Source organism: Fistularia commersonii, chromosome 25 (assembly GCF_037954325.1).
Source record: "Fistularia commersonii isolate RoL2024-O1a breed Wild chromosome 25, RoL_Fcom_v1.0, whole genome shotgun sequence".
NCBI lineage: Eukaryota > Metazoa > Chordata > Actinopteri > Syngnathiformes > Fistulariidae > Fistularia > Fistularia commersonii.
The window spans coordinates 12575001-12598277 of record NC_141308.1 but is presented as its reverse complement, the minus strand read 5'-3'; the positions used below and the strand labels follow the sequence as shown (position 1 = coordinate 12598277).

At 46.3% G+C, this 23277-nt stretch overlaps 1 protein-coding gene across 4 annotated transcripts in view; it reads right to left on the bottom strand.

Annotated features, from left to right (window-relative positions):
- The window catches only part of LOC147219344 (solute carrier family 12 member 7-like), a 28323-nt gene extending 8299 nt beyond the window's left edge, over window positions 1–20024 (bottom strand). For 2 of the 4 annotated variants that reach the window (XM_086172669.1, XM_086172670.1), the window contains exons 1-16: window positions 19671–20024; window positions 13008–13096; window positions 12793–12918; window positions 10090–10236; window positions 4932–4986; window positions 4376–4506; window positions 4154–4284; window positions 3967–4071; window positions 3671–3876; window positions 2260–2421; window positions 2071–2169; window positions 1937–1994; window positions 1463–1637; window positions 1223–1341; window positions 1048–1146; window positions 867–986 (exon numbers count right to left, since the gene is read on the bottom strand). In XM_086172669.1, the coding sequence (XP_086028795.1) occupies window positions 867–986; window positions 1048–1146; window positions 1223–1341; window positions 1463–1637; window positions 1937–1994; window positions 2071–2169; window positions 2260–2421; window positions 3671–3876; window positions 3967–4071; window positions 4154–4284; window positions 4376–4506; window positions 4932–4986; window positions 10090–10236; window positions 12793–12918; window positions 13008–13096; window positions 19671–19794 (1946 nt within the window). In that variant the 5' untranslated portion in view covers window positions 19795–20024. The remainder of the gene's footprint in view (window positions 1–866; window positions 987–1047; window positions 1147–1222; window positions 1342–1462; window positions 1638–1936; window positions 1995–2070; window positions 2170–2259; window positions 2422–3670; window positions 3877–3966; window positions 4072–4153; window positions 4285–4375; window positions 4507–4931; window positions 4987–10089; window positions 10237–12792; window positions 12919–13007; window positions 13097–19670) is intronic. The other 2 variants (XM_086172672.1, XM_086172673.1) reach the window with 1 other exon arrangement.
- Between the last annotated feature and the right edge of the window lie 3253 nt (window positions 20025–23277).

Here is a 23277-nt window from a genome sequence, read left to right as displayed (position 1 = left end):
TCATAGATTGGATGGATGAATGAATAAATGAATGAAATAATGTATGAATGAATGAATGAATTGATGGATGGATGAATAATGAATGAATGAATTAATAGATAAATGAATTAATAAACAAATGAATGAATGAAGGCATGCATAAATGAATGAAAGAATCTGTGAATGAGTGAATGAACGAATGAATGAATGAATGAATGAATGAATGAATGAATGGATGGATGGATGGATGGATGGATGGATGGATGGATGGATTGATGGATGGATAAATTAATGGATGAATGAATAAATGGAATGATGGATAAATGAATGAATGAGTGGATGAATGGATGGATTGATGAATAATGAATGAATGAATTAATGGATAAATGAATGAAAGAATCTATGAATGAATGAATGAATATGTGAGTAATTGACTGAATGAATGAATGAATGAATGAATGAATGACCGTCCCTGGCCTGGGATTGGTTGAGAAGCCTCTCACTCTCAGCAGCGCCTGCTAACGGCTAGCCGGATTGCGCGAGATGAAGCGGGCGCAGGCTGACGTTACGCTCTCTTCTCGGACACAGCGGGCATCACGTCGCCATGACAACAGGGTCTTTGTCTACCATCCTGCAGCCGCCGCCGGCCGCACGTGCAACACTGAACTACTTAAAAGATGTTATCAGGAGGGATGACGGTTTATGGGGTCACGGTTTATGGTTTCCCATCTGACGGACATTTGTATCTGGCGTCACTCCTAATGTGTGTGAGAGTGTGTGTGTGAGAGTGTGTGTCCTTTTAACGTCATCCACCATCTTCCTGAGGGCGATCTGGAATGACTAGCATCCCGCCACGCTAAGCTAGCATGTTTCGCTCTCCGACTCACCCCCTGTACTCGATGTACTTGTAGATGCAGCCGGCTATCACCATGGCGACCAGGGCGTAGTACCACGAGGAGATGAACATGAGGGACAGGCAGAGGCTCATCCCCAGGAACGACAGCGTCCTGGAGGAAGACGATTTTTTAGATTCAAAGTCGTCGCTAACGTCGCACCTCCCGTCCTCACCAGTGGTAGAACTTGAAGCGAGGCCTCCAGTTCGGCGTGCGGAGCAACGTCTGCACGGCGCAGGCCAGGTTGACGAAGAGGTAGCACATGAGGAAGAACCTGCGGCGGGAAGAGGTTTGTGAGGCGGGAAAAGATGGCGGCGGGATTGGCGGCGTTCTCCGCAACGGGGGCGTACATGGAGAGGATTGGCGCCACGGCGTCCAGGGAGCCGATGAGGATCCCGATCTCACAGATCCCGATGGTTAGCAGAAGAGCCCACGTGGGTTCCCCGTTCTTCTTCCCGTGGCCGAACACCTGGGTAGGACAGGAAGTGGAATGGTTGGCGCTACTAGAAATTAGCCGCCGCTAGCTCCCGGGCGACAGCCCCTGCTTTTCAGTGCGAACGGCGTGTAGCCTGAGTTAGCATGGCGCTAACCTGCAGGAAGGGGACGATGCCGTCGCGAGCGATGGCCTGCAGCAGCCGGGGGGCGCCGGTGAGGCTCTGCAGCCCCGCCCCGCAGCACGAGAAGAACGAGCCAATCACGATGACCCACGGCGACGGCCAGGCCAGGATGCCGATGACCGGGTTCTTCTTCACCGAGCTCCCGAACCTGAATCGGCCGCAAACAAAGTGCGTGAGGCGAAAAGGCACAACAAGCTACGTTGCACTCAGTATCAGCTAAAGCATGTAAATTGGCCAATGTAGGGTATCTTATGAGCCTCCTGCATGTTGTTGGACTTTTGGAGGAACTCGGAGGACAACATGAAGTGAACATGGAGACTCCACTCCCTATGGAACCGGGGGTCTTCTTGCTAACTGCGGCGCCACCATTGGAAAGCGACCAGGAGTCTCCTCAATAACACCTTCAAGAGACTCTGCACGAATATGGATAAACAAGTGGTCACTTACTTATCTCTGAGCACCACGCCTTCGATGCAGGCGCCAAACAAGACCACGCAGGAGAGGTCTGAGCGCGGAGTTAAGACGGGGAACGCAAAATGTAAACAGGTAAATCAACCCGGATGTGAACGAAACGAGGATACAAAGGAAGGAGGTGGTGAGAATGGCCATGATTGTCCCGATGGGTATGGACCTCTGGGCGTCTCTCAGGTCCCCAGACCGATTGGAACCGGCCATGATGCCTGGAAAAAAAAACATCAACCCACAGGGGATCTTGAAAAAAAGCCCGCCTCTGGAGAGCTCCTCCCCGAAACCGACGTCCCGGAACTCGCCTGTGACAGAGGGGAAGTAAATCCCCACCAGCAGGGTGAAGTAAGTGGTGATGTCGTTGTAGACGTAGGGACGCTCTTCCGACGAGTCTTTGGCCGGGACCGAAGGCTGGCCCCTCTTCTGGATGGTACTTTGAGCCGGAGCGTACTCCCCCCAAAGGTTGTCTACAGAGGCAAAGCACGAACAGACGGATTTATCCACCAATTTCATACAAGGTTTATAAGACACGTAGGTTACAAGGTGTTTCATTTGATCTTGGGAATGTTCTCGGATGGGGAGTGCCCTGAGAACACTGGCACCCCCGGAGCTTTGAACGTTGTCGAACACCGGGCATGAAATGAGGTGAGCATACAACGGGACCCAGAGGGAACCAGAAGCTGTGAACACTTGGATACAAGCCGCTACAGCTGGAGAATCAAGGCACTTTGGAACCTGGTTACTGTGGACCCTGGTTCCATCAAGTGGCCTATCCTCAGAGGCTCTCTGAGACAACATACTGTATGTGGAGCAGGGGGGACAAAAGAATCGAGGAACATTGGACTTTTGGAGCACCCGACATTGGGTACATTGTGGTTCCAGAACATTGCGTTGCCAAGCTCCTCTTCTGTGGAAGCTTCTTCTGATCTCCATCCTCCCTTCATTCAAGAATTAACTTCAAACCTTTGTTTTTTGAGAGAGCTTATAGTTAGCGCTCTGCTTGCCCCTAGTTGTAGTGCCGTAAGCCTTTCCCTTCATCAGTGCATCATAGTAACCCAATTTCTATTCAGCGGTTAGCATGCAACTGTGAGTGCTACTGTTATTTTTTGTAAGAGATCATTTGTCCGGTCAAGGCAGGAGACCACCCCATATTTAGCTGGGATCTGTTCAAGCTCTCTGCCTGGTGAAAGGTAGGGTTTCCTCACTGCTGCCACAAAGTGCTTGCTCTGGGGAGAATTTGGGGTTTTGGTAGACTATACCAAACTATACCAAACCATAAAAACCTATCTTTAACCTAAAAAAAACAACAAAAACTGTGCAATATTTCATTTCACTGTGCAATATTCAGAACTGTGCAATATTTCATTTCATAACAGCTACACTACAATTTTTCCTTTTATCATACTATTGTGCACTCCTTACCTCACTTGTTACTAAGACACTTTATAGTTTCACTGAGACACTTTATAGTTTATTTTTATTTCTAATTCTGCCTTTTCCTTTTTATTATTTATTACTGTTATATTTTCTGTAACTCTGGCACAACAATTTCCTTCGGGATTAATAAAGTTGTTCTTATCTTATCTTATCTTATCTTAAAGATTCTGGTCCGGATCTGCTCTTCCTGGAACGTGTCAGCGGACACCATTGGGTGCCATCCTTCAAAGAATCGGACAAACCGGACCCTCGAGGTCTTCGCCTCCACCTTCTCCTCACCTTTGATGACTCCGCTGAGGAGGCCAGGGATGGCCTGGAGCTCCGTCACATTGTTGTTGTTGAAGTACTCTTCACAGGTGGCGTTATGGCGTTGGCCCTTGCAGAACAGGCCCCAGAGGTCACTGGTCAGGGTGTTGTTGTTCTCCATCTTGGCGCAAGTATCAAACTTCTCGTTGTTCAGCGAGCGGTTCCCGAGGAGACAGACCCTGCGTTGGGGCGGTTGTGGTCAGCAACAGATGGCGCGAACACATCCCGTTCTAAATGTTCTAAAATAAGAGCAGCACATGTATGCTCACTTGAACTCCGGCGGCTCGATGAGCGTCTTGATGACGCCGGCGTAGGTGGCCATAATGGAGAGCATCACGCAGGACAGGAACACCAGGGCTAGTTTGTTCACGTACCTGCAGACCCAACATGTGACAGTGAGGCTCCTCGTGTGTGTGTGTGTGTGTGTGTGTGTGTGTGTGTGTAGGTTTCACTCACTTCACCCCCACAAACACAATCAGCGCCATGAGGAGCAGGCAGCAGGTCCCGTACACTCGCATGTTGTTGGGACTCGCTGCGCCTTCAGGTCCCGTGCTCTCGAACACCATCGCCTCGGGGACGATGTAAGTCTGCCGAAGAAGACGTTGCATTCAGAGGCGTCGCATTCATATAATTATTTGTTAAAAAGTCCAGCGCGGAGTCCGACGGGTGGACACCTACCAGCAGGATCTCGATGGTGCCCAGAATGTACAGGGATCCGGCGAAGGTGGTGCCGAGGTAGAAGCAGAGGCCCACGGCGCCGCCGAACTCCGGCCCCAGCGATCTGGAGATCATGTAGTAGGAGCCGCCAGCTTTGGAGAAACTGTAACCCGGTTAGACGGCTGCTGTATCGCGATTGCGCGAATCTTATTATTGCAGGAAGGACCAGGGCTACCTGTTGTGCCTGGATTAAACTATCCTAGATTTATGGCGAAAACCTGGAAAGTACAAATGAATGGCAAAGGCCTTTAACTCCCATCTTATTGTTCTTTTCAGGATGTCTGGACTGAATGCCGTCATTTGCTCTTGCTACCACCAGGTGGCACAACATGCATAACGGTCTCTTAGACCTGAAGGTGCAGAAGGAGGCCTCAGGCTGATCCTGTCATGCTAGCGATAACACGATACAACCAAAATCTAATTCTCACAGGAACATCCATTGGGTATAATTGCATGTAATGAAACAAATTTGCCCGCGGAAGAACGATATCTGAATCATAATAAAACAACAGAGTACCTGGGACGACCCCGTTGGTTGCTATGGCGCTCATGGATATGGCTGTGAGCAAAGTCTGCAAGGAAAGAATGAGAAGCAGGGTCACCCCGGGCCTTTCAACCACAGGGCCACCTATAGACATTCACTTATTCACACGTGATACAGAGCATACAACTATGCCCCCTCTCAGTCGTTTCATAGAGAGCATACAACTATTCACCTCTCACTCGTGTCAATTGGAGCATACAACTATGCACCCTCTCACTCGTGCCATATAGAGCATACAACTATGCACCATCTCACTCGTGCCATATAGAGCATACAACTATGCACCCTCTCGCTCGTGTCAATTGGAGCATACAACTATGCACCCTCTCACTCGTGCCATATAGAGCATACAACTATGCACCATCTCACTCGTGCCATATAGAGCATACAACTATGCACCATCTCACTCATGTCAATTGGAGCATACAACTATGCCCCCTCTCACTTGTAACATATAGAGCATACAACTATGCACCCTCTCACTTGTTTCATATAGAGCATACAACTATGCCCCCTCTCGCTCGTGTCAATTGGAGCATACAACTATGCACCCTCTCACTCGTGCCATATAGAGCATACAACTATGCACCCTCTCACTCATTTCATATAGAGCATACAACTATGCACCCTCTCACTCGGGTCTTATAGAGCTTACAACCAGGGGCAGCTTGTTAATGAGGGTGATCTGGACAACGCACCATCAAAGCATGGAAATGTTTAAAATCCCGTTCTACTGCTGTTACTGACGTTCTGAGCATTGTAGCTCTGCCTCTGAATGTAAAGTCCAATCAGCATGCAACGCCGCTCTGAGGGGAACCGTCGCTTTTTGGGGCCATTTTCAGTCCAGTGGAAGTTCTTCGGTAGACTGAAGTGAAATCCTTTCTTTCTTTTAAAAAAAACAGGCTTCTCTCTTCATACTGGGGAACATCTGAAGGTAAACTGACAATTCCTCTAAGATTCTAGACTCTTGGATAGAGGCTGTTTTTCAGCTGGGTTTTAATTGTCCTGTACCGCTTTCCTGATGGAAGCAGCACAAATAGGCTACTGCCCAGTTGGGTGGGGATCCATTGCAATGTTCCTGCCCTCTTTTGTTTCTGGTGTGGATGCTACGGTATCCGGTAATCCGTGACAAATCTAGTTAATGGTCGGTCCACTCTGGTCAATGTTGATGATGACACTCGTGGACAATCTTGGATGTGCTTTCCAAGTAGCCTATGTACCGTAATTTCCGGCCGCTACTATTTTCACACGCCTTGCGAACTGCAGTTTTTACAATGATGCGGCTAATTACTGGATTTTAATAGGATAATTACGACCGCTTCCATCCGCCAACGTCGTCACAGTGGACAAATGAAAGTGTTTACGATAATCCTTCAGATCAACCATTTTGGCTGCTGAAACAGTAAGTTCGACATCTGCTCTGAAAAAAAGCATTCGCATCCCGGTAGTTTTGGAGGTTACGCCATTTCTCCTACGGGGATCAATAAAGTATTATCTTATCTTATCTAAGACAAGTGAAGATTATTTATGTACAATTTCTTTTTTCTTTTAAAAAGTAGTAGATGCGACCTAGATAAAGGTGCGCTCTATAATCCAAGATTTAAGGTAGCCTGAAGGAACATCTTTGTGCATTATGTCGCCACCTACTGGCTACAAGTTGTATTGCGTGTATTTTCACCTGTTAATTACCTTTTTAAAGTGTTAAGATAAGATAAGAACAACTTTATTAATCTCGAAGGAAATTGTTATGCCGGAGTTACAGAAAAAACATAACAGTCATAAATAATAAAAAGAAAAAGGCAGAATTAGAAATAAAAATAAGTGTCTTAGTAACAAGTGAGGTAAGGAGCGCACAATAGTATGATAAAAGGAAAAAATTGTAGTGTCATCTAGTATTATGGCAAAAACTTTATCTAAATTGTCACTAAGGAAGAAGAATAAATAAAATTAAAAAGAAAAGTAGAAAATTTACGAGAGAGACACTAGGTGAGGAGAAACTCTGGCAGGCGGCCGCCCGAGGCAGCGCCGGAAGTCGAAGAGTTCACGGAAGAGTTCAGTCGAGAGTTGCCTAAGTCATCACCGCAAAAGTTGCCCCTCGATAAGAAGTCGACACCACATAAAACCATTCACCCGTCCGGACGATTACGAATTTCCCGCATCTCAGCGCCCCCTTCGGTAGATCGTTATTTTTGTCTTTGGATCACTCGTGGAATTCGCTCTTTCTTCGCAAACGAAGCTTACGAAGGGACGTAAACTCAACGTCGACAACCGTCGGTCGATCGCGCCGGAGGAACTCTCGGCCCTCCGAAGAACCCGCTCGTCGGATCGGAGGAATTTTTTCTCTTGGCAGGGAAACGATCGACCGAAAAAATCCGCCGCGTGGAAATCTCATTCCGTCGCCGCCGGGGTGAGCGGGAGGTCGGCCGTCTGCTGCGCCGCTGCAGAGTCCGCAGGGAATGAAAAACCGCCTCGGAGCGGCGAGCCAGCGCTGGCGGAGGGTTGGAGTGCGGCTTCCAGTGACGCAGCAGCGGGGAAACTACAAAGCGAAGCAACCTCCGAGGACAAATTATCAATTTTAAAAGGCGAGTTATTGGGGGATTTTTTTTGTTTTTTAACCCAGATATTTTCCGTCGGACTTACCGAAACTTTGCACGGAGCGATTCCGCGCAAAAGCTGCCGCAACGATCGGCGTCAGAGTGTGATTATATTGTCATAAAACAATATCGCGACTTTAGCTTACGACTCGCGCGCCGCGGAAATATAGCATGCTAGCAAAAGTTAGCATTGTAAATCACGATTGATTATCCCGTTTGCCGCCTCTGGCAAACACAAACATCGCTAGCATTTGACCCCTAGCGTGAAGCGTGCGTATATGCGTGTGTGTGTGTGTGTGTGTGTGTGTGTGTGTGTGTGCGATGCTGCCGTCGCATCACATGAGCAAAGTTTAAGCTCCTCAAACAGACGACTCTCTGTTTGGCCTTCTGGAGCTTCTGACGCACTGACAAATAAGAATCCGATTATTTTCTGGTTTTGAGGACACTTTCAGGCACGGAGATCAACGATCGAGTCCGCGGGCGATGACGTGACACATTTTCCCCTTTTTCGGCCACCGATAGCGACGTTTTGGAGGGAGGTGGAACCCCGAAAAAGGCGATCCGGATCTGTTAAAAGGAAGCGTCCGCTCACATTGGCAACACGTGCATGAGAGCGTTTCCGGCGTTTTTGGAAACTTCATGGTGGCTCAGCGAAGGACGTCGGCGTCGGCTAACGTTTGTTTTGCTTAGCTAACTAGCGGGAATGAGGTCTGGAACGTCCCTTAATGGAAAAGTGAACTTCCTTCATGACCTCTTGTCAAAATCTTCTTGTCGTAGCAACTGGACTTGAACTCCTTCTTGGATTCTCTGGTGGAACTTCTTCAACCGGACTTGAATTTCTACTTTTGACTCGAAGAGTTTCAAGTCCGGTTGCGAAGACCAGAATTTACCTTGACCCGGAGGACCGAGTTCCTCCACAGGCATCTTCCTTCATGACCAACTTCCGGTTTGTAGTCACTTCCTGGACATGAACGTTCAGCTTCTTCTTCTTTTCTTTTGGGCTTTTCCCTTCAGGAGTCGCCACAGCGAATCCACCTTCTCCATCGAACCCTATTCTCTGGATCCTCCTCTCTCACACCGACTAACTTCTCACGACCGTCACATCTGGGTCGTCTGCAGGACTCAGCACAGAATGAGCTGCTCATCAAAGTAGAAAGTACAAGTTTTTGAAAATAGTCATTTAAGAATTGTGATATTATGAACTGCTTGTCCGACTGCTTCTACTGGTACTAGTACCGTGAGGATTACAAGTACTACTTCTTCTTGTCCTTTGGGATTTTCCCTTCAGCAAGTCCATCTTCTCCGTCTAACCCAGTTCTCTGGATCCTCTTCTATCACACCAACTCCCTTCGTATCCTCTCTCACGACGTTCATCCATCTTCTCTAGACCTCAAATTCCAGCATCCGTCTACCAGTATCTTCACTATCCCTCCTCTGTCCATGACCCAACCATTTCAGACCTTCTCTCCAAAACATCTACCATGTGCTGTCCCTCTGATGGACTTATTCCTGATCCTATCCATCCTGGTCACTCCCAAAGAGAAGCTCAACATCTTCATCTCTGCGACTTCTAGTTCTGCCTGCTGTCTTTTGGTCATTGTAGATGTTTCTAGTCCATACAGCTTCGCTGGTCTCACCACTGTCTTGTACACCTTTTCTTTTCCTTCTGGCTGATAGTCTTCTATCTCTTCGTACCCCTGACACTTTTCTCCACCTGCTTGAACCCCTTTATTCACCTCTTTTCCACACTCTTCTTCGCTCTGGACTGTTGACCCTAAGTACCTGACATCCTCCAACTTCTTGATCTCCACTCCCTGTAGCCTCACCGTTCCACCCCACATATCTTCTGTCTTGCTGTGACAAACCTCCATTCCTTACCTTTCCAGAGCATACCTCCACCTCTCTAGATGTTCCTCAACTTGTTCTCTGCTCTCACTACAGATCACAATGTCATCTGCAAACATCATGATCCATGGAGATTCCTGTTTAACCTCATCTGGCAGCTGCTCCTCCAAAACCATGTGAGGACATACTTTCATATATCATCTAGATTTATTGATTGAAACTTCACTTTGAACAGAATTGCGGCATCTTCTAGCGCAGGGGTCGGCAACCTTTAACACCCGAAGAGCCATTTGGACCCCGATTCTTTTGGACGTCTAAAATAAAGATACCACCGTATATATTGCTTTTTCATATTTTGCCCCCCTGTGGTTTAAAGTCTGGACAAATTGACGGCGTCTTGGCGGGTATACCGGCTTCCGCGAGCGTGACGTTGAAAAATAATAAACATAATTTTATTTTAATAGTTCAAGACCACAATAATCTCCCAATTTAGAACTAAAATTAAAAAAAAGGAACTAACACAAATAAAATACACTTCAATTACTTATCATTTATTTTCCCAAGCCACTCGGAGCCGCAGTGTAAGGAACAAAGGGTTGCCGACCCCTGTAAAAAGTCGTTCCGTCCAACGAAAAACCGGATTACGGTCCGTTTGGTTCCAACCCGGATGTTCTTCCGAGGCGTCTACTCACGCAGATGCAGCACATGGACACGATGGCGAAGGAACCCAGGATGCCGGCCGTCCCCACGATCCAGGTGAGACGCAGGAAGAGGATGACGCCCAGGATGTTCTGCATGCAGGGCAGGTAGACCCCGATGAAGGTGCCCATCTGGGGAACCTGAGGACGGACGGACGGACGGTGGTGAGACGGGCGCGACGAGATGTTTCCAGATGGAGAATCGCGTCGAACAGGGTGAGTTTTACATGGAATACAATCCGCTGTTTATCAATACATATAGAAAAACTGGGATAGGTTGAAAATAAATTGAATTAGTTCATGAAAATCAAAAGTTGTCTTGAAATTAACCAGGATAAATAAATAAAGAGAACATTTTTTTTTTTTTTTTTTTTTTTTTTAGATAATGCCGGTATTATTTCGCGGAATATTTGACCTCATCTTACGTCCCGACAAACTCCCGATATTTTATTTTCCGAGGCACCTTTCTCATCCGTCGATCATTTCCAACCGTGTCAAAATAAAAACATTTCCGTCGAAGGCCGTTTTTCCTTCCCGAACTACCTTCCCTTTCGGAAAATCCAAATAACGGTCAGATTCCACATCCCTATGAGATGCACAGTTTCCGAAGGTCCAGCACAGTCCAGGTGCGCTTCTTCCTCTAACTTGCAGACACCTCCACCTCCTGAAAGCATCTACGTACCATTTTGCAGTGGATCAAAACTTCCCTGGCCTTCTCCATGGCGCTGAGCTGCTGCGAGGAGCCCGACTTCCAAATGTCCCACATCTTTCCCCCCGTTTCTGTTCGGCTTCCCGTCCTCCCCCCCTCCACCGCCTCCCTGCCTCTTCTCAGCCCCTGCACATCGCTCCGTCTGGCGCATCGGAGTCCCAAGCCCAGGGAGTCCGTGGGCTTCTTCCTTGAGGGAGGCGGGGCTTCATCCGGCCTCCGCCGTCTGGAGCTGCTCCGAACGGAGAATGCCAGTTATTGTTGTAATCCGAGCCCCTCCCGCCGCCGCCGCCAAGAAAAAGGATTGAGTTTGTGAATTTCACGCTTTTTATTTGAATGATTTGGGCGCGCGGCTGGAAGGGGTCTCCTTAGGAGGTTTTCAATAAAAGAAAAAAAGTGGACTCCCTGACCTCCGGACTAAACTTCAGAGCTTCACTGAGGAAAAGGAGGGGACAGCAACTTGTTGGAGGGATGCTCTCTTTTCCTTCTTCTTCCTGACACTATGCTCATTGAAGTCATTCGCTAGCCTCTAGCTTGACGCTAATATCAAGCACGGCATTTTGCTACAAATGGTGACCCCCCCCCCCCTTACAAGTCGGCCACAAGTCCTCAGGGGTCGTCCCAAATGTCATCCCACCTGCAGAGAAGGACGTTCACCTATTAGCCATCGCAGGGGTTGCGGGTAACGATTGTGGCAATGATCGCAACTTATAGGGCACTGTTTTTCACTGGATGATGTTCACCCTTTCACACTCAAAGTGGGAACCAGAGTGCCCAGAGCAAATTGGCTCGGTATCTTGCCCGAGGACATTTTGGAGTGCAGACAAGAAGAGCCTAGGACGCAGCCACCCTGTCCTGATATACCTCAAACAGTTTTGTCCTTGCCTCTTGTCCACTTCGATGGGAGGGTCTCCTTCGGGGTGGCACCATATTGTTTTTAGTTTTTGTGTGCAAGTTCTTTTCTGCACCTGCAAGGGGCAGTAGAGGCAAACTATACCAACCAGAGTAGAAAGGTACTACGTCTCCACGCTGGGGTTTGGTTTGATGGACACAAAAACAAAACTTTGCTCCGGCATTAATGTGAAACAGAGCTAGCAGATAGAAGAGGCTACAGGCTACCGACTGGGCAGTTACCGCTTTGCGATAGTGGGACTTCAACAATCCCCTTCCTCGGCGGGGACATGTGGGGTAGTGCCAAAGTTAAGAATAATAAATAAAGACCTTAATAGCTTGGTATGACTGAAACAGTAAATAAAGCATCGCCCCCATTTGAGGACATCTAAGACAGTCCATATATGGTGCGGAAAGATAAGTATCATGTAACTACAAGTAGTTTTTTTATCCAATTGAGATTTTCTTACTGTTCCAATCGATGGAGACAAGATCTCTTTCATTTCCATTATCTGATGTCTTGGTACCCGATCAGACACCTCCGACCCCCGAGGAACGTATGAGGTGTCAGCCGTTCCATCACGGACGGACCTTTTCAAATGCGTTTCACTGAGGAACAACAGGCGGATTCAGCCCGGCCTTCTCATGAAAGGGATCTGGAAGAAGCGCTCTGCCCCCGGGACTCCCGTCTTCATCTCCGCTGCCTAGTCATCATCTAAAAGCTGCCGTTGTTTCGTCCAGAATACCTTTACTGTTTGTTTTCTTTGCCGAGACGCCTGATAACGCCGGCGGAGCACCATCTGAACCGAAGTAGGATAAAGGAAGACTCCGTCCTGGGTGTCGGACATACATGCTAGCCGGCGTGCTAGTTCGGTATGACTTCCTGGACGGGGGTGGAGTCACACCTGGGCAGCTCTGGGTGCTAAAATCAAACATGGAGGATCAGCGTTCACTTTTGGAACCTGCATCTCCGCTTCAAACATTGGTTGCTAGCTTTGATCAAACCCAACCGCACCGCTAAGCAAACCGTTTCCTCCGACCTCATGAGACCTAGCAACCCCCTGGTGCCGCTTTTAACAGTTTTTTTTAAAAGTCCGTACCATGACGGCGACCCTCCGGACGCCATCCTCCGCCTCCTCGTGCTCTCGAACGCCCTGCGTCAGGTTGGTGTAGTTGGCTAGCTTGTTCAGAAGCGACGCCACCATCGGATTACTGTCGATTTCCTCCTGGAAGGAAGAGATGGAGACGATGATGACGCTCGACGATGACGTTCCGGGTTCCACACTAACCATTTCCTGTTCTGGTAACGTCTCACCTCGAACAAGGCCATGTTGGTGCCGTCGCCCGGCTCGATGCCGTGCTTGGAGTAGATGAACGGCATGGACTCCTTCTCGGCATCGTCTCCTGCCAGGACCAAGAGGGAGAGGTTACTCGGGCTAGCGGACGCCAGGATTGTCGCTGCACCAGGTTAGCCCATTAGCAGGTCGCTGCAAACCCCGGAGATGTCCGTTCCAGAAGCGCAATGCGAGGAACTTCATTCCAGGTTACATTTCTGGGACTCTTGAGCTCCTTTCTGGTGGCTGACCTGCTGACAAATCAGATTGCAATGTTTTCCTAAAGCTAATCAAGTCCGACAGCTGAAGGGCAAACCGTTAGCATGACGCTAGCAGCGGCTCGTCTCCAAATTAACTCCCTATTTCTTTTAGAGACTTTAAAGAAATACGAAGAAAGAAGAGGAAAAAACAGAAAATGATTGCAGCTGAGCGGCTAACGTTAGCCACATTAGCATCAAGCGCTAAAGGGGGCGTCAAACAGCCCGGATGGAGGCGGGGAAGGGCGGCGGCCATCGCTTTAGCCACCGGTCGTCACGTAGCTACGTAAAGATCTGCATGCTGGATCACACTCTTGTCTGCTGATCTACAACTGCCCCGGAGAACTGCCCTGAGCCGGGGCAGATTATTGTAAAAAAAAAAAGGGATTTGTAGTTTTTTACAGCGGGGGCTTGTTGCTCGGAGCTGGAAAAACTACAAAACGCAGTGTTTTGTAGTTGAGTAAAATCACAGAGGTTGGAAAAATAGCAGAAACTGAATCGAGGCGTGTCGATTGGAGGACCGATGTAATCAGATTACTTGTGACACAGAAGTACCTCATAATCAGATTACCAAGCAAACAACTAATAATTGAGTAATTACACGCGCATTGGTGTGCTATTATTATTATTATTACACACAAGCACGTATCTATCAATAAATAAATATGTATTTATTTAAAAATATATATTATAAAAAAGGAGATATTGCTGAATAATAATTACATATATACACATACACACATACACACACATATATATATATATACATATATATATATATAAAATACTACAATATTCAAATTCAATTCCAAAAATTATTACTTACTGAAGGTATGAATTTGGATGATATATATATATATATATATAATCTTTATTGCAGGTTTTTTGAATACACAGACAAATATATATATTTGAATTTTGATGATATATTTACACATATATATATATTATCCAATTCAAAGAAACAATAAAAGCAATAAAAATAGTAGGGAATTTACTGTACACACACACACATCATCAATTGATATTCTGCAATAATCGATTTTCGATTATCTCATTTTTAGTTTGTTGTTACTCTTTTTTTTGCAGAATTTCCTTCATTCATTCATATCTGGATTCATGCAACCGTTCACCCTCTCATCACCCGTCACTGACTCACAGAAACAAGACTGAATCAGATGATTCGTTTGAATCGATTCAGTGACTCGAGACAGCGGTCTCGACCGAATCATGTGATTCGTTTGAATCGGTTTACTGCCTCGAATCAGCAGACTGATTCAAATGATTCTCAAGCGCACAACGTTTATAACTTTTATACAATCTGTTGTTTTATTTTTTTGTTCACTTGAGTGATTCGGATCACTTTAGCGAGTGACTCAGATGAACCCAAGTCCATGGAATAAACATGGAAGTTGGAATCCCCACATGGAGCTGTTTTGTGTGCAGCAGCGCCCCCTGGTGGTCGGGATGCAGACCTACACAACATGCATTTTCAAAAACTTGTATTTTGTACTTCGATGAGCAGATTATTCTGTACTTAGTACTGCGGACGAACCGGACGTGACGGTCTGGCCGAAAACATGCTGCTGGTCACATAACACGGCGGCGGAAAATCGATGATATGGACATGTTGTTGTTGTCAACAGTGACTAACTGTCGAATCAGCTGAGCTCAGATATGGTCGTGTGGCGTTCCGCCTCAACACACACACACACACACACACACATAGCACATAACCTCTGACAGGCTGAGAACCTGTAAATCCTGTATGTGTGCATTTGTGTGCATTTGTGTGTTTTGTGTGTGTGCGAATCCATTATCCGCTGACATGTCGACCCGCCATTGACCTCCCATGAGGACGTCATGTTTCGGGTTCTCAGTGCCGTCGTCCTCCTTCTACTTCCTCCTCATGCAGAGGGGGTGTTTGGCGCCCCCTAGTGGCCGGAGGTGGAACTTCAAGTCCAATGTCCATACATGGTGGAGGTACTTCCTCACAGAAGGCAACCGGAAACAGGGCACTAAAAGTCAGGGACCAACTGGGAGAAACATTTTGATTGACGAAAGACATATATTTTCTTCTTTGCCTTTGGGGTTTTCCCTTCAGGGGCCGCCACTGCCAATCAATCCTCTTCATCTAACCCGAACTAACTTCATGTCCTCTCTCACTATATCCATAAATCTTCTCCTCTAGACCTTCCGCTTGGGAGCTCCATCTTCAGCAACCTTCGACCAAGATCTTCACCATAGTTTGGACATGGACAGAGGAGTGTTAATGTTTAAACCATCTCAGTCATTACCTTGCCTCAGTCATACATGTCCTGCACCTCTTTGACAAATTCTTCTTTTCTTTTGGGCTTTTCCCTTCAGGAGTCGCCTCTCTCACACCAACTAACTTCATAACCTCTCTCACTACATCCATAAATCTTCTCTTTGGTCGTCTATTTTCACTCTGCCTCCTGTCCATGACCGAACCATCTCTGACCTTCTCTCCAAAGCATCTACCATGTGCCATCCCTTTGATGGACTCATTCCTGATCCTATCTGTCCTGGTCACTCCCAAAGAGAAGCTCAACATCTTCATCTCTGGACCTCCCGCTTTGCTTCCTGTTTTCTCCCCAGTGCCATTAAGTCCAAACTAGACAGCATCGCTGGTCTCACCACAGTCTTACATACCCTTTTTGGCTGAAACTGTTATCACACATCACCCCTGCTGCCTTTTCTCTTTACAGATCACAATGTCATCTGCAAACATCATGGTCCAAGGAGATTCCTGTTTAACCTCATCGGTCTGCCTGTCCATCACCACTGCAAACAAGAAGGGACTCAGAGCTGATCCCTGATGGAGTCCCACTTCCACTTTGAAATTCTCTGTCACACCTGCAGCATACCTCACCACTGTCTCACAGCGAGCATACATGTCCTGCACCAGTCTTTCTCTGTCACTCCAAACATCCTTGTCAGTACCCTAGTTTCTCTCTATACCCTGTTGTAGCTTGTTCAAGGTCATCTCACAGCGAGCATACATGTCCTGCACCAGTGTTTCTGTGTCACTCCAAAAATCCTCATTCAGTACCCTAGTTTCTCTCTACAACCTGTTGTATGCTTGTTCTAGGTCTCCAAAAGGAACAATGCAGCTCCCACTTCTCGAAGCTTCTGATGATATGAACCTCAAAATCGTATGTAAAAGTTTGGGTACCCCTGATCATTTTCAAGATTTTCCTTTATAAATTATCGGTTGTTCGGATCAGCAATTTCAGTTCAATATATCATATAGCAGCCAAACACAGTGATATTTGAGAAGTGAAATTAAGTTTATAGGATTTACAGAAAGTGTGCAATAACTACTTAAACAAAAGTAGGCAGGTGCATAAATTTTGGCACCCCAACAGAGCGTACCATAGCTCCTGTTTTGGCACCTTGTATGCTTTTTTTTTAACTTCTACAAAGGTACAATGCAGCTCCCTGTGACCGGTTAACACACACACACACACACACACACATATATATATATATATATATATATATATGTGTGTGTGTATATATGTATATGAAAAAAACAAAATTTATATTTTTATTTTGTTTTTTCATTTTGTTATAATTTTTTTGTTTTTGTTTTTGTTTTACTATTTTTTTTTTTTTTTTTTTTCAAAGCGGTTCTATAATTGTGCAATTGTTTTCTCAGGCAGGTTTTACTTTTTCAATTATTTTGCTGATTATTATTTTGACATTTTAATCATTTTCATGAAAACAATATATGTAAATATACATATGAAAAAATAAAGGACAACTCTTGCTACTACCACTTTACCCTGGAGCCAAGCTCCGCTGTCATTGGACGAGAGGCCGCCGGTTGCCAGGCGACATTCAACCATTCATTCATTCACCCTCTCATTTATATAGACATACAAGCATTCACCCTCTAATTCAGGGGTGCTCAATACGTCGATTGATCTACCGGTCGATCGTAAAGGTAATACCGCTAGATCACATGAAATTTAAAAATAGACGTCAGCCTATCATCAATCCCGTCAGTTGATTGATACACAGGGCAGCCAATCAGATGACATCTGATTTTATCTATTGCAAAAACAACAGGGCAAAGTGCTGCAAAAAGTTACCTCCAATTTTTAGCCCTCGGTTTTTTTCTCCTAAACTTCAGAAAGGTATAAAATTGCAAGGTACATTAACGTACATCGTACATATAAGGAATGTTTTGCATTTTTGTTATCAGTAGATCATTTTGACTCATTACTTATAAGTAGCTCGCATGCTAAAATAGTGTGAGCACCCCTGCTCTAAATCATAATAAAGTCCAATTTTTTTCCTTTGTTTTAGTGTAAAGGATATAAACAGGTAAATTATGAAAATTTTATATTTTATGAAGTGTTCCAAAAAAAATAAAAACATGAGGCATTAATAGCAAAGAATAATAAACAGAATTGATGAAATTACATGCTAGATATATTTTTGAGCTAATATTTAAAATTAATATTAAAACAGAATTGATTAAATTACACCCAAAAAATATTGTTAATGTGAAAAAATTTATGTAAAATGGATTGTTAGCATGTATAAGAGGAGGTTTAATATTTACAAGGCTAATGGTGGCTAATCTGGTAATTAAATCAATCTTTTTAATTTCCGCCTTTTTTTGCTATCGTTTTTGTGTTTTTTTTTTATAATATTTAAAATCAATATTAAAACAGAATTGATTAAATTACACCCAAAAAATATTGCTAATGTGAAAAAATTTGCCACTAGAATTTATTCGAAAATGGATTGTTAGCATGTATAAGAGGACAAGGCTAATGGTGGCTAATCTGGTTATTAAATCAATCTTTTTAATTTCGCCCTTTTTTTTAGCCATTGTTTTTGTATTTTTTATAGAAATAAAAAAAGAAAAGGTTTTTTTAACAATTCAAATTTTGGATCAAAAAAACATTGCTAACAGGAAGTAGGTATCCAAGCTAGGTGGAAGCGCTAGCATGTAAGAATACCTCAAGGTTAAATTTACCAAATGCAAACATTATATTTGATCTATTTCCACGAGGAAATTCACGCCACCGTTTTCAAAATACAGGCAGGAAGTGGATGTTGTGAAACCGTGCGCTCTGGAACCAGGAAGTAAACGTCTCAAAGGTCGCACGGCGGCAGAAACATTCCTCCGCTGATCTTAAAACCGACTTCCCGACCAAACGTCCAATCCCGCGGCCCGGTTAATGTTTCACCCGATCCGCAGGGTCGTCATGACAACCGTTTTATTGCCATAAAAGATACACCGCTTACTTCTTGGCACTGGATTTGACGTCAAGGGGTTCGAAACAAAATACTTTTTGTTTTTTAGTTACATCTACGAAATTTTAAAAGTAACTGTACTCCTTCGTTCAAAGTATGTTTCTGTAGAAAAGCACCAACGCCGTCTTTGTGTTAGCTTGCAATTTTAGCTAGCTTGCGGGCTGGCGAGTCACGTGACCAATACGAGCGTCGTGATTGGTCCTGAGGCTCGGATGGATGGAACTGAGTAAGTAATACTTAAAATAATAATAAAAGTAAAGTAAGATGAGTTGGATCATGTGACCCTTGAATCCTCCGGTTTCCAGGGCAACCATATATCCTACCAGACCTCTAAGCCAGAACTACAACTATCATGGCCGCCCCAGAAACTCGTCCGGATCTGGGAAGGGACGTCGAAAACGTCCGTCCGGCGCCATCCTCTACGTCGACGCGTCACCGTGGCGCCGAAATAAGACCCGCCCCTCCGCTTAACCGCTGCGACGTGATTGGCCGACACGCTAGGCCCTGCACACCTAGACAGGAAGTGGAAACCAAAACAGGCTCAGGGGGGGCCGGACAAGTTAATTCCCAGATCCGCAAACGCACGCCGCCGCAAGAAAGTCCGGATCCTTCCGCTCGCCGGGTTGGAGGCGGCGAGTTTTAAACCCCCCTCTTGCTGTGGGGGTTTACTAGCGTTGTGAGGTCCGAAGCGGGTTGGGCTGCTTTGAAGAACGTCTTCTAGATGTTTCCAAGGAGCTTCTTGATTGAAAGCAACCTGGAAATGATTAATCCAGGTGTGTGAGTGTGTGTGTGTGTGTGTGTGTGTGTGTGTGTGTGTGTGTGTGTGTGTGTCCTCGGGTCACTAATGTAAAAACATGTGATTTCTGATGTTTCTGTTGAGCTGGGGGTTGGAGGGCTGGTCCAATCAGAAGATTGAAGTCAGCTGTGTGTGTGTGTGTGTGTGTGTGTGTGTGTGTGTGTGTGTGAGCCCGCCTGCCGTGACATGTCCAAATGCCTGGTCTCTGAACACATCCAATTACAGAACCCAGGCAACCTTCTGATCTCCAGAGGCCCTCAAACACCAGGCTAGAACCTCCTCCTCCACCTCCTCACCTGAGTTGTCCTCCTCCAGGTCCTCCTCCCTGAAGACCCGGTCGAGGCCGACGGGTTTGCTGCTCCCGGCTTCCGCCTCTTCCTCCTCATCTTTCACCGGCACCACCGTGAAGCTTGTAGGCATCTCCGCGGGCTTCACGCTACCATCCCAGAAGAAGATCCAGGAGGATCCAAACTGTGTGTGATCTTCTGATCCTGAACAAAGTCTTCCCTCTCTTCTCGTTGTTTTCCCTCCTTTTGCTCGGAGGCTTGTAGCTCCACGTGATCTCCACCGCCCTCTTCCTCCCTCCTTCTGTTTAACATATGAAGAGCCAGGAGGCTCCTCCTCCTCCTCCAGCTGCTCCTCCCCTGGATCTCCACACTCTCACCTTGCCTGCAAGCCGAAGGTGGAGGAGAAAGCAAACAAAAAAGTAGTAGAAGAAGAAGAAGAAGGAGGAGGAGGAGGAACTTTCAGCTCAAATTTCTGCTTCCTCCTGCAGCAGAATGGGGTGTGACCTTTTTCCCACAGTGCATTGTGGGAAGTGTTGGTCGCCGTGTGGAGGTGAAGACCTCCTTCAACCAGGAGGGGAAGCTCCTCCACCCTCAGTGTGTGTGTGTGTGTGTGTGTGTGTGTGTGTGTGTGTGTGTGTTTGTAAACATGTATTGTTTTCAAACTATGGGAATCATTGTTTTATTGGCTCTCTTACGTAAGAGCGTCTCCTGCTCGCGGCCTTCAGCTGTTTTTATTTGGAAAGTTCCAGCGCAGGAAGCGTGGAATGTGTGTGTGTGTGTGTGTGTGTGTGTGCGTGTGTGTGTGTGTGTGTGTGTGTCCTCGTGAGTCAGATTCCTCCACCGTTCAGAATCTGCTAAATTGACCGGAGCAAGCAAGCAAGCTTGTGCGCACACACACTTAAACTTACACACACACACACACACACACACATACACACACGTGTGTGTGTGTGCACGCGCTTGTGACGCAGGTTTTTCCACGCGTCTGTAAACACAGCGGCAGGAAGCCGAGGCGGTGCGGACAGGCGGGGGTTTGACTCGGCGGTTTTAAACGTGGGGTCAACGCGTCCAAGAAGAACCTCCATGTCCACCAGAAGAAGGTCCAGCTGATGGACCTTCTTCTGACGCGAGATACTTCTTGCTAACAACAACAAAAAACAAGAAAACGGACAGAAGCGGGTGGGAAAAAATAAATAAAAAAGAACATTTTGGCCGGAATAAGGATAAGGTCGGAGTTAGCTAACAGCTAACGGGTTTCTTCACGTGGCTTCCATATTGTCCACGTGGTCTTCTTCGTCTTCTTCTGTGGTTTTGTTTACGAGTGTAGCTGGATTTAAGCACTCCGTGCTACTAGCTTTGACATGTTTACTTGCATTTAGCGGTCGTTTAATAATTGGGCGGTGAGGAAGAAGCCACAGGCTGGTTTGGGTTCTTGTTTTCTGCACGAAACGTCTCGTAAGCTGAGCTGATTTTGACTTTTTAATTTGTGCTAGCTTGCGGGTTAGCTGTTTTGGCTAGTGCGTCACATGACTGAGACAAGCGTTGCTATTGGTCTTTGTAAACCAAAGGCACGATACGGTCATTTTAAGAGTACTCAGAAATACTTCATTAGGCAAAAAAGTACTCTTTGTGTGTGAGATTTAGTTACATTTATTACGCTATAAAGTAATCGTTCTCCCTGTACTCGTTTATTTAAAGCAGTATCTTCTTTTCCTGCAGAATCGCTCCAACGACGAAATTTCTTTTCAGCTAGCTCGAAGGCTAGCGCGTCACGTGACCGAGACGAGTGCCGTGATTGGTCCTGAGGCTCGGACGGATGTAACCGAAACAGAATCTGGTTATTGAAAAAGATAATAATAATGGAAATGATAATAATAATAATTCAGGATGGTAATAATAACATTCATAAAAGTAGCATCATGTCGAACTGCCTTCGACTTCTATACACAGGAGAAGGTTTGACCTTTCATTCAAGGACGTTTGGTGAGAAAAAACACTAAAATATCTATATAATAATATTTATTTTAATGTATTTTCTCAGGTGAGTCCATAAAGAACGGGGTTTCCCAACATTTGAGACAAAAAATGTAAATCGCTAAGAAAAATGTTTTGATTTATCAAAATAATTTAAAAAATGCTAATTTGAATTTAATTTTTTTTTTTTTGCTGCAAAAAAAAAAGAATGAGAATTCGCAGTGGATTTCTTGTTAATCATATAAGCACAACGGAGCGTCGTCGACGTAGCGTGATAAGCAGAGGGCAGAGGTCGCGGCGTAAGAAAAGACTCGAGATAAGAAGCGCTAATGCTAATAAACGGTTGATGGGTCCGTCTCCGTCTCGGGAGGTTGATCTTTGAAGACGCGAGTCTGTAGGTTTCCACGCTGGAGGTCTGGAGATCTTACACGCTGGTCCTAGAAGCTCGCAAGAAGGTGAGACATACTTCCCTCAAACTACGACGCCTCTTCTGTCTGCAGCGCTAAAGGTGCCGTCTCGCTTTTCCAGGGTTTCCCTGCGTTTACGTTAATTTAGCTTTAGCACGTCTAGCGCTTCCATCGCTCGCGTGACACGGAGGTCAGAAGGTCAGAGGTCTTCAGGAGGCCGGACGTTGGACTTCCAAATCATCTTCATCAGAAACTCCAACCCCTTTTAAGTGATAGTTGATGAGGTTCCAAAGGCCAGGGGATCTGAAGACCTCCAGCTTCTGCAGGAGGCCAGAAGGTGGTTTCATGCGGCGCCAGAAGGTGGTGCTGTAGGTTCACGCTGGACGCTGAGGGTCAACTCCCGAAGAGACGGTGCTGCGTTCAGGGTCACCTCGCCGTCGTCTCCTTGTTAAATATTTTAGTTTAAAATGAGTGTTTACGCAAGCGCAGCAGCGCGGAGGAGATCTGGACGGGGAACATCTGGAGGGATCAAACCTCCGATCCATCGTCGTCTTTGGCGATCGATCAAAAATGTTTGTCATTTTTTCCGCTCGCTGTAAAAACTCGGCTTATTCTGCCGAATTCCTGCACGTCCGTGTGTTTACATCTGCGCGAGGAGGCTAAACTAGCCGCCTGCTAGCATCCCGATGGGAGAAAAGAGCGAAAAATGTTTGTTCCGTCTTATCAGCCGCCGCTATCGGTTCCCCCCCCGCCGCCCGCGGCAAACATGCCGGCGGCTTCCAGCGCGAGCCGGGAAGTGAAAAAAAAAAAAGCAGAGAGAAAGTGGAGGTGAAATCAAATCCCTTCTACAAACAGAAAAAAGGTCAGTGCTGACGCAGGCCCGAGCCCGAGCCTCCCTCAAGACCCGGGTTCTTAAGTGGCCAGAGTCTATTTGCAGCCGTCCTACCTGTTTGCAGAGCCGAGGCCAGGTGGCCGCGCAGGAACACCGCGGCGTTCGCAGCCACGCCGCCGCCGGAGAGGCCCAGATGGACGCCGTCGACACGAAACACAACGATAGGTCGTTGCAGTTGACAGAAGAGCTGATTCTGGAGCTAATTGGAGTCATCTGTGCGTGTAATGAGTGCGCCAGAGGAACGTGTGTGTGTGTGTGTGTGTGTGTGTGTGTGCAATTAGCAGAGACCGTGTGTGTGTGTGTGTGTGTGTGTGTGTGACGGTTTGGTTAGCGTGACCGTTCA